The 12,292-nt window shown below is 36.1% G+C and overlaps 1 protein-coding gene and 1 long non-coding RNA gene across 2 annotated transcripts; both read left to right on the forward strand.

Annotated features, from left to right (window-relative positions):
- Window positions 1-2,220: 2,220 nt before the first annotated feature.
- On the forward strand, window positions 2,221-3,665 carry LOC141621897 (uncharacterized). The gene is made up of 4 exons (XR_012532768.1): window positions 2,221-2,285; window positions 2,582-2,663; window positions 3,150-3,266; window positions 3,367-3,665. It is a non-coding gene; the product is annotated as an uncharacterized LOC141621897 (long non-coding RNA).
- Window positions 3,666-4,411: 746 nt separating this feature from the next.
- LOC141620379 (uncharacterized) lies at window positions 4,412-11,881 on the forward strand. The gene is made up of 3 exons (XM_074437266.1): window positions 4,412-4,520; window positions 10,740-11,492; window positions 11,715-11,881. Exons 1-3 carry the CDS (start codon window positions 4,412-4,414, stop codon window positions 11,879-11,881), a joined length of 1,029 nt encoding a protein of 342 aa, XP_074293367.1.
- The last annotated feature ends 411 nt before the right edge of the window (window positions 11,882-12,292 follow it).

Raw genomic sequence — 12,292 nt, forward strand, 5'->3', positions numbered from 1 at the left:
TCTAATGCACCAGCGCTTCTAGACAGCGAAGTAATACTCCCTTGATCATAAAATACTACTACTAGTGTAAAAGGTTCCTCCCTCAAAAGTCCATTGGTCCGCTATTGCCTTTTTTATATCCCTCAATCTTCATGCCTTACCTTGTCAACATACACTCATATACATTCCATTTCCGTTCACTATTTCCTTATTCACAATACTTACATCACTACTTAACCAAGCCCAGATCAATTACCAATAATCATTTAGAGTTGAGACCAAAAGCATTCTCATACACGTACTTACACGACTCGACTGCACATCAAAAGAATAGGCTCACATCAACCCTAGTAAAACACGTGTCTCACGTCCATGACCTTCGAGACACATATGGATATATGAACTTAAGTGAAATTACACAACCCGATGACTCTAATTCAGGACAATACACAACAAGTTAGTGGACACACCAAGGTTTTTGACATAATTGAACCAATGACGAAACATGAAATCAAAACTTGGCATGAATGTTGGTATATAAAAAAAAATTCGAAGAAAATGTAAGACAAAATTTTCCAATTTAGGACAATATATTGCATTATTAACAAAATTGTTGTCTTAGGGGACAATTAAGGCACAAAATCAAAATTTGAGCATCAACACTATAATTTTTCATACATAGCACCATTAACAAAGGTTGAAGCAGCACTACAAGACAATTAAGCCATGTTTCCAATTCAAAAATCAACATTTAGTGATGTACATGTGAAGTCTCAAAAAAATTTGGTCTAAAATTTAAGACAAAATTTCCGTTTTAAGACAACTCCATGCTTTACTAACAAAGAAGATGGTCTTACAACACAATTAAACCAAGTTTTTACACATGAGAAATCCAAAATTTGGGCATGAACACTCTATTGTTCAAACTCCTACGAAAGGGTTTTGAGACAAAATTTCCACATGCAAGACAAGACCTACCACTAACAGCAAAGGTTAGGCCTTTGTTGATCATTTTAAACCAAGTAGCAAACACAAAATGAAATCATTGACTCAAGAACACACATTTTCGAGTTGATAAAATTTGGGGCAAAATTCAACATGAAAATATGATACTTGGCAACAACAATGATGTAGAAAGTTAATTACTACCATGAATTAAATAAAAATATGCAAATACACTAGTAGAAAAAATCCCTATCACGATGCGGTTATCGTGGAGGTTCTAATAGAAACGACGTGAAAAGCCCAATAAATTAGCGGGAACTCAAATTTTTTGTATGTAGGAGGTCTATTGTGGCGGTTTATGTAAGAACCGACGTGATAAGTGATACCTTTTATTGCGGTTTCAAATAAAAAACGCCACTATAAGTCAATTATGGCGGTTGTATTAACAACCGACGTTAAGAATGACGCTAAAGGTTAATACTAAGTTACAATTTTTTAGGCTAAAAAACCGCCATTATATGTTTTTGTGTCGGTTTTTAATTAAAACCGACTTTAATAGGAAAAAAAACAAAAAAAAAAACCCTCCAAAACCCATTTACAGTAGTTCTTTCGTCTTCTTCTTCATTTCCCCAACCCCCAAATTAAACCTCACAATCCTTCAATTCAATCATCAACTCCAACCGCCAACTCCATTTTCTCATGCCACCCGACAACCATCCATTTCCTTCTCACGCCGCCCTTGATAACCGTCTATCTCCTTGTTGTTTCCGGCCACACCGCACATTTTTCGACTCAATTCAATCATCAATTCCGATTTCAACTCAGGTAACCCCATTTTTCTAACTCCCCTCTCTATACTACTCCCATCTCTATACTACTGATTATTTCAGGCCACCATCATCTCTACTCACCCCACCGTCGACAATCACTATCCTAGCCAAGTTGAACTCCGTCTACACCTCAATTTCAAGTTCGACTCTTCATGTTATCAAAATCCATTTGGGACTTCAGGTATATTTCATTATCTACGTATTCGATTTTCAGTTTTCTATATATTTTGATCAAATTGAATTAGATATTCAGTTTGGAAATCTTTCGTTGGTTTTTCGGTGTCAACTGTCAAGCCGTCTTAAATTGATTCTAATACTGGTTTGAAATTACGAGAAGTGTAGTATTTTATTTTGAATTTAATATTGTGGATGTATCTGATTACAAGATCCATGGTTTGAATTTGGTTGATTGTGTATTTTAATTGATAGAGAACAACTAATGTTGTGATTTTAATTGATAAAGAACAGCTAAACCGCCTTTGACAACCAAGATTATCCTATCATCTGCCATTCTTCTTTCCCTTTTACATGGTATAATTTCCAACTTGAATCATTTCAATTTAACTAATTAGGGTTTTTGGGTAATTAATTTTTTGATTCGAAATATAGAAATTAGATTGTTGTGTGATTTTCTACTGTTATATGAACTTAAATATAGCATACTTTCTGTTGCATTATAAGTACTAGGGTTACACTGATTAGATTTGATTATTAGGGTTGATAAGATTTGGGGTTTTTACTTCAATATGAACTAGTTGATTTATCTATCATTCTGTTTGATTTTGCAGAACTTAATGGCATCGTTTTAATTATTTTGGCATGTATAGATTGAGCCTTGAGGTGGAGGAGGAGCAAATCTAGTTACTGGCCCGTCATACAAATAAACTCAGCGAGTTAAAACTGCGTGAAGTAAGTCCGGACTCTACAGAATCTTCACTTCAATTTATATAATCTTCGCTTCCTGCCTTTTTTGATGGACTGTTCCAGTGTTGCCACCCTGATGTGCTGTCAATAACAAAAAATTTACATAATTTGACTAACCAGGTATGCTATTTTGGATTACTTGTTTATATGGATTATAGTTTAAGGTAAAATATGACCCGAGCTGAACTGGTGTAACTTGCTGCTTACATATCTTTCGAGTAATAGAATCCAGGAGATCGCTTTGGTGCATTTTATTTTCTGGATCATTCATCACACCCTAATCCTGAAAGTATTAACCAAATCCAAGTACCCGACAAATATTTCCACCATAGAATACATCATTTTCCGAAACTGATGGCTCTTATGTTTCCATTATTTTCCCATACATCTCCCTAGAACAAATATGTCTAGGAGATTTTTTGACACATATCTCCCTAGAAGTAATCTCTTTGTTGTTCCTGTTTTCTATAGTCGATCTTGAATATCCTGAAGCGCAAAGTGCACTGCAAAGCATCCCCTGAGAAGCATCGAAATTGAGAGTGTCGATTCCACAAGTTTTCTCTCGGAACCATCAGAGTTTGAGATCAGGTTAAGACTCTCTTGGTTTGAAATTTAGCTTATAGGAATCTCAAATATATGTATCCACTATGATTTGATTATCTATCAATTTTCATTGAACATTGCGTAGAAGTTAGAAACCCATTCCCGCTACCCTTATAGAACTGAGCCACAATCGAGGAAAACTTGTTAAGCAAGTTCATATACGACATGTTGCGGCTAAACTTATTCTGCTAACTTATCCTCTTCAGGTACTACATACGTAACTCGCTGCCCCATTATGCGTTTTTTTAAGGTGTATCAAATACTCCGTAGTTGTTTGTAAAATTGTTGGTCTCAAAATGACGAGTATTTCTTAAGGATGCATGTGTCATTTTATTGTCTATTGCAGGAATGCAACAATATCTAACCCATGTAATGCACTTATTACCTAAAACGAACACATCTCCCAAAGTTGTTAAAAGGTGAGTATATATAATGACCTTTAACTATAATATACTTACAATCCAGCTTGCTTGATTCTTTAAATTATTGTGAAATTGTCAAATCTTGCAGGATTTACAACAAATAGAAGCTAGCTGGTGTTTGTCAAATGTGTTGTTGATTGCATTACAAATATAAAAGGAGGCAAGGAATTTGCTAAGAATTTGTGTTTGCTGCGCGCTGCTCTGACTTTCTTCTCCTAAATCATATTACGTTTGACTAGGGTCGAAATCAAAGCAAGTAGAGTGCTGATTTCGAAAAGTGATACCTGCTTTTAATTAAAATAACAAATAAAAGAGATAAACTAAACAGAAAAGAGATCAACATGATAAAATTGGCTACATAAATAATATTTGTTTCTAGGAGTCTGTTTAGTATTTCTGCTATGGGTTGCCGATAATTGCGAAGAACTCATATATTCTATGTTGTAGATAGCTTTGGTTTTGGCATTACCATATGTTGCTAGATAACTGATCCGGATGATTATGCATAGGCGACCTAGAAATGGTGCTAGGTAACTGACCCGGCTGGTATTGTTATATTGTATACACTTCAGACCATTGTTGAGGTTTGGCATGTTGATTGTAGCTGTTTTTTGAGAAGGTGTTTCTTAATTCCGTTCTTGGTATGGTTTATTTATCTAGTTGTAGATTTATATTCTTACTAATTGTCCTATTTATTAACTATAGCTTATGGCGGAATCAACTATGTCAAATGGCGATATTTATGAGATCAAAGAAGACTGGCTAGGAAATTGCAACCCAAAAGGAAGCCTCACAATTGTCTCACCACTGTTTTACTGTAAGTTTCAGGTTATATCTTTGTTGCAGTTGTTTTTATGGTACCAATAGGTTGATTATGATTGTTCATGAATGCATTCTATTTAACAAGGTTGATTTTCTTATATTAGTATGTGTCTTTTATGAAGTCATTGCGCATTTGATTTAATGCTAATTATAAGGTGGATTGATAGTTCCCTAATTATAATGTCTTATGTTGATTTTAATAATGCTGAGGTGGTTTTTCTTACTATTGGTTTGCAAATTTATTATTGCAGATTAAATATTGTTGATTGACGAGATAAAAGATGTCAAAGAGGTGTAGTCTATCAAAAGTTTAGAGAACATGTAATGTTGATTAGTTTATTAATTAAGACGTGTATGTGATTATTTATACATTTGGATGTATATTTTTTTAACATTAGCAATACTAATTTGTTGGGTCGAAGTTTGTTGGTTGCCATTCTTTTTATGTATTATTTGTTCATTTTGCTATTTGGATTGTCAAATCTCAAGGATATTGCTTCCAAAATTTTGGTAGTAAATAATTTTTTTTTAAAAATAACTACCTGTGGTGGCGGTTCTTCAACAACAAACAATCGTCGTTATAATTACCTTTAATGGTGGTTCTATACCAACAACAGACGTTATAATTACCTTTAATGGCGGTTTTGTAACAATAACCGTCGTTATAGAGAACATGTAATGGTGTAATGATATTATTGATATACCTATAGTGGCGGTTCTGAAACAATCACCGCCACTATGAGTGAGTTATAATGGCGGTTCTTTGTCTAACAACCGTCGTTTTATATAAGCCTATAATAGCCATTTTGTTTAAAAACCACCATTGTAGGTAAGCTATAGTGGCGGTTGTACAACCGTCGCAAAGTCTAAACAACCCCGTGATATACGGCGCAACCAAAATTTGTAAAAACCGCCACAAAAAGGTCATCTATGACCGCCACTATAGGGGTATTTTCTACTATTGATAATTGACAAAACTTGAAGGAATTAGTGTAGATCTAAACAAAATCAAATTGAAAGAGAGCCTCACTTACATGGTTAAATTAGCAAAAATTAAGGGAGTAAAATAGAGTAGAAAACTTGAATCCAAGCAACAAACAACAACAATGAAGTTTTTGAAAATTTTTAAAGCGGTTTTGGTATTTTTGTTTGGGAAATGGTGAAGGAATGAAAGAGGTAAGAAAAGATAGGTTAATAATACAAACCTCACGAAATTTACAGCCCACAAAGTGACACCCGGTCGAGCTCAGAGTCCACTTGGACGAGTGACCCATTTTCAAGAACTTTTCAGTTTCTTGAAAATGGTCCACTCGGTCGAGTACTAGGGTTCACATCGGTCGAGTGACTGGTACTCGGCCTAGTACAAGCTTGTACTCGGTTGGGTGCCTCTCTATGGTTTGCAATTTCCGAGTAAGAAATACTACTCTTATACTAGCGACTACTCTATTATCAACCATTACTAATCACACTCTAACTATGGGACTAACAAGCATCAAACAACAATACGATATAAATCCAAGAACGGGACTATTGTCCCTCTTGCCAAAACATACTAATCACTCGCAAGCATGTTACACTTATCAATATACTCATCCAACGTTCACATGTTATCATACACCACACAAACAAATACTTTATGCAAGAAACTTAGCAATAGTCATAACACACATGTAATCACACAACATTCCATATAACGTTCTCCCATACTTGTAACTACCCCCGTAGTTTACCGACCAAGACAATAGGATCTGGTTTTGAGATGAGAGCGCCTACCCATCCAAAGTCGGCCTCTTATTGTACTCATTACGGGTTCATTTTATTAGACACACCTATGTTCATTTTGGTTCATTGGTTTAGGTTCCAAAATCGTCGCTCTGATACCACTTTGTAACACCTCCTTACCCAGCCAAGGTAATTGGGAGATGTTACCATCTCGGTTTCCCGATGCGGTGAATTAGAGTTAAAATCAAGAAACATTTTATATAAATAAAGTATTTAGTGAATTAAATAACCGTAAATGAATAAATGAAATAACAGGTACAACTCATGATTACTATACTCTTCTAATGAAATGACACTCGGCTCCAACTCCAAGGCTCGACCCATCTCCCACGTGACATCAAATTAACCTGTAAATGACTGCTCCCCATATGATCGGAAATATCATATGGATCGACACAGGCCACACCGAAAATAGGTGACAATTTACACACAACCCACACACATCAGTTTCAATAAATAAACATAAGACACGACACAACATATATAAGTATGCAACATGACAATAATGTGAATGAGACACTATTATACAATCACCACACCGGTACCGGGACACGCCCAGACGTACCCACAACCACCGGTGCCAAGGACACGCCCACGACACCGCACCTCACAAATAGGTACCAGGACATGCCCAGACGTACCGGGTCTAAAAGCTAACCAGATCCCCTGTCAAACGTCGTGTCTCAACCACACGTGTCCCTCCGTACTCAAGCCATTAATGTGCACATCCCTCTTGGAGTGGGAAGCTTCAAGAGGCGACTCAAGCGTAAGACGATCTCCCAACTTCTTTACGCCTCCTCAACAACAAGTAACCAATCATGATCCACCACGTCCTCCAATATACGAGACAACCACAATAATGTAAGATACCACATAACATGTCAATTACCGACTCATCATGATGCACGGTCCCAAATACGATATGAATTCCAATTCCTCAATATTCCGACTCATCAAGTCGCCTTAACCAATATCATGTTATAATGCATTTCTAGTAACATATGAATTTACGACAAACATGTTATAATGCAATGACTACTCATTAACGGCTCACATGACCATCCAAATATATTGAAACCGTGTAGGATTAACCTACCTTTTAGCATACTCCATAAGCAATCCAATTAAACAAATAAGCGAATATACTCAAGTGTGCTCCTCCACAAATCTGTCACCTCAAGATTTTGAGACGGGGGGACAAAAGTTTCCTTCACTCTTCTAATCTCTATTTAAAATTTTAGGTGAGTTGTGTGGATGAGTTGTGATAATGGGATAAGGTGAGGTAGATTTTATAAGATATGGTGGGTCGTAGTATGGTAGATGGAGTATACACACATGTATTATGTATTATTATTACTATTACTACTACTATTACTACTACTACTATTACTATTACTATTATTATTACTATTATTATTACTACTACTATTATTATTATTATTATTACTATTACTATTACTACTATTACTACTATTATTATTACTATTATTACTATTACTATTATTATTATTACTATTATTATTATTATTATTATTATTATTATTACTATTATTATTATTATTATTATTATTATCATCATCGTTATCTTATTATTCCGTCTTATAACATAACTCATAGAATAAAATATAATTTTATAAAATACATTTATCCATTTACCGTTGAGTAGCCTTTGAACAAGGTAATAAAATACGGGGTATTACATTTTTTCCGGATTTCGGATCGGTTTCGGAATAAAAATTGGATCGGATATTTTTTTGCTCAGCTCTACGTAAAAGCTCTACAAAAACCGGCCTATGTGATGTTTAGGGTCTTATTTTGACTTTTGACATTTGTCCCACAAATGCTTATAAGTCATATATGCTTAATTAGCTTATATAATTAAGTATTAATTTGATCATTTAATAATTAAATGATACAAATTAGTAAATAATATACACTTAACTTTTAAGTGATATTCGACTATTATATCAATATATAATGGGTCTCATAAAATCCATTTAGCTAATTTACAACTTCTTATAACTTTAATTAGCTAATTAATTATCTCCACCTCACAATGTACACCAAAACTGTATTAATACTAATCAAATATTAGTAAATAATACAAATTTAGACAATTAACATTTAATAACTAAATTTCATCTTATTTAATCATGTTAAAATAAGATACTCTCTCCATACCACACCAATGGTAACATTGACTTTTTCACATTTGTCGAGACACGTTTTGCAACGTAAATATCTTTTGTTATGCATTATTAAAAATTATAAAAATTTGATATTCTTATAGCATTCATGACGATAAATCAAACAAGATCTCACTTGACTATATTTTGTCTTATAGATTAAGAATAATATCGAAAATTCCCTACGACCATGAATAGTGGCAAAACGGTCAATGTTACCATTGGTCTGGTATGGAGGGAGTATAAAATAGTCGATTATCGTATAATTAAATAATAAATACACTTGGCTTGAGTGTCAAACTCATTATCAAAACTAAAACTCACTTGACTAACTTTTAGTCAATATATTCAAGGGACTAATTTATCTGTATCATATACAAATTATTAGTTTTTCCATTGGGGCTTCGTCCTATATGTGTGACCGAAAGGGATCAGTCGAACGCCGCGCCATCATACGATAGTAACATCAAACCCTAGTTAGCCGATCGTTACCGGTTTACGTTGATCACCTGACGAGTATAAACAATATGTATTTCGGTTATATTCCTTTAATGAGATTTAATAAGTAAACGGACTATTTTAGAGGACACTTACTGTGCTCCAACATTCAGGACCCAAAAGGTTATTCTATTGGATCAGGTTATCACTAGTTACAGGGTATACACGTACACCATTATGTTCACTGGTATGGGGATGTTTGGGACGGTTGGTGTACCCTAAACAGTCCTTTGTTGACTGCTTAATTATGAATGAGGCCTTGAACACAAGAGAAAAATTGTGTCACATTGGTCTGTGCAGTACGGACAAGTGTATTCTCTGTGAATAGAGAATAGAAACTCATACACATTTATTTGAAGAATATCAGCATAGCATCAGAATAATTGGCAGTATTGAGAAGTGGCAATAGCTGAGATTGCTAGGGGCTCATCATCATCAGAATAACTCTAAATGATATAGTCTTCCTTTAAACTACTTCCTGTCAACCAATAGTATTTGGGTATACTGAAATTAAAACATTAAGCACATTCCCACGGTGCATTCAACTCGAATACTCAACCTAAATTCCAACTCATCAAAATATGATTATAATCAAGTTCTTAAAAGTGCTATCAAACTTCATAATTTGTCACATTTCCGACAATATTTAAACATAGCTATTTGATGTAGATACACCACAAAATATAACGAGACTTTCAACATATCACTATTCTCAACACCACCATCATTCAAAATCGTCCTCGCCGAAAACCATATTTGCAACCTAGGGGTGATCCCCCCATTCCCCCCACCCCTGGTTTGGCCTGTTTATTGTGTTCTTGTGTCTCTTGTGTTTTGTCTGTGTCGTCCCTTAGTTCGGCCTTTGCTTGTATGGCGGTGGTCCTGGGAGGTGTCGTTTGGTGAAATTGGGTGTCTTTTGCGGGGTTTATGTTTAGTGCTCCACTCCTTGTTCTTTGCTTTTTTATGGTAGGGGTCTGTGTGTGTTGGCCCTTGGCTGGTTTCTAGCATGTTGGTGTTATTTCGACTTTTGGGGTGGCTGTGGTCATGAGGTTTATTTCTTTTTCCTGGGTTTGTTGCGAGATTTTTAATTGGTTCTCTCTTGTGTTGGTTGGATGTGTTTTGCGAGTGCGAGACTGATTTGGTATGGGTTTGTAGTGGCCTTTTCGCTCCGTTTTTCAATTGGTTTTCTGTTAGACGTTTGGAGGGCTATTGTTTTCTTATGACCGCCTCTGGTGAACCGTTATGGGTTGGTGTCGTGGTAGGGGAATCGTTGGGTTGTGTCGGTATGAGCCCGGTGTGGAGTTGGTTGGTATTCTTTGTGGTGGTTTTATCTTCATGAAAGGACTTTGTTGGAATGTCAGGGGATTTAATAATCCCCTTGCCCCTACAATCGCTAAGACTAGGGCGCTTCTTTCGAGTACTTATTTTGACTTTGTTTTCTTAGCTGAGACAAAATGTAAAGTAGCTTTAGTTGATCCTATGTTTCGTTCTTTTGGGTTTTCTCGAAGTTTTGGTGTCGATCTTTGATGAAACCAAAGGAGGTCTCTGGTTTGGTTTTAGACATGATGCCAATTTTGAATGTCTTCTAGCATGTCAAAACTTCATTGTTATCAAAGTCACGCAATGTAGCGGTAGGTTCTGGTACTTATGTCTTATCTATGGCGAACCAGTCACCCATAAACGTGAAGCGGTTTGGAATGATCTTAGTGAATGGATTCGATCTTTTGACAACCCTTTCCTTCTTATAGGGGACTTTAACCAAGTTGACTATCAAGAAGATAAATGGGGAGGTAGTAAGGGTCGGATTCCGGGGGCTGCTCTGTTTAATAAATGGAAAGCTGAGCATCTTCTGATGGATATTCCGTATAAGGGGCCTAGGTTTACTTGGTGCAACAAGAGAGAGGACCATAGTGTAGTGTTGGAACGACTTGATAAGGGATATGGATCGTGGGATTGGAATGATATTTTTCCGAATTCTGGTGTTACTCATCTTCCTATTCAAGTTTCAGATCATGCGCCTATTATCTTTGAAACAAATTTAATTACTTGTAATGGTAGAAGACCTTATCGTATGGAGGCTTGGAACCTGGATTATGAGGAATGTATTCGCTTGGTTCATAACGAATGGACTGAGCCTGTCTCAGGCTCTGCCACCGTCAGAATGATACGTAAGTTATCAAGAGCTAGAAATTGTATGCGTCTTTGGTCTATCTCCAAGAGGAAAGAATGGAATAAGAAATGGAGTGATTTTGATGACAATTTGGTCGAGGGGCTCCACGAAATTGAGACGAAGGGAGTGACTCGAACTTTCACCACTGCATTTGCTAGTCAAGTGGAGTATGCTAAAGTCTCGGCTAAATATTGGAAACAAAGGGCCAAGATGAAATGGAACATCGAGGGAGATACATGCTCCAAGTACTTCTTTAATTGGGTTAAGGGTAGGGCTGGCAGGAATTACATTGCTGGGATTAAAATGGATAATGGGGAGTGGAATTTTGACGGTGAGAGTATTAAGGGTTTATTTGTCCAATTCTACTCTAGACTCTTCCGGGGAAGGAGCAAATCAGATCAATTTTGAGGAGTACCGCCCCTCTTTGTGAAAGATTTGTTCGAGTATTAATAAAGAGTTCCTTTCTCGATGATAGAGATGCTCTTGACATTCGCTTTACCCCTAAGGAGGTTAAATCAAATTTGTGTTTCAACTTGGTCCGTTAAAATCTCAGGGACTGATGGTATTCCTGCTATCTTCTTCCATAAGTGTTGGCATTTTATTAAGCATGATGTTGTTGGGGAATTTGTCTTGGCTATCCTCAATGGTAATAGCTCACGAATTTCGAACAAGACTTTCTTAGTTCTTATCCCGAAATCTAGTGCCCCGAAACTTGATTGATAACTTCCGGCCGATTAGCTTATGCAATGTTATAATGAAAGTCATTACTAGATGTATTACTAACCGATTGAAAAAGTACATGGGAAAACTAGTGGGTGACTTTCAAAATGCTTTTGTTCCTGGGAGGAATATTGGTGATAATATTTTAATCACAAATGAAATATTACACAAAATTTCTTCTTCTAGAAGTGGTAGGATGGGTAGGATGGCCTTTAAAGCTGACATGAGTAAAGCCTATGATCGATTGGACTGGAACTTTATCAGAGGTACGCTTCTCTTGATGGGATTCCCTCCTTATTTCATTCAGCTGATTATGAAGTGTATCACAACGGTGTCTTATGAAATTCTGGTTAATGGAGTTCCTTCAAGACGTATCCACCCGAGTTGCGGCCTTCGTCAGGGCGATCCTCT

The sequence above is a fragment of the Silene latifolia genome, chromosome X, assembly GCF_048544455.1.
Source record: "Silene latifolia isolate original U9 population chromosome X, ASM4854445v1, whole genome shotgun sequence".
In the NCBI taxonomy this organism is placed as follows: domain Eukaryota; kingdom Viridiplantae; phylum Streptophyta; class Magnoliopsida; order Caryophyllales; family Caryophyllaceae; genus Silene; species Silene latifolia.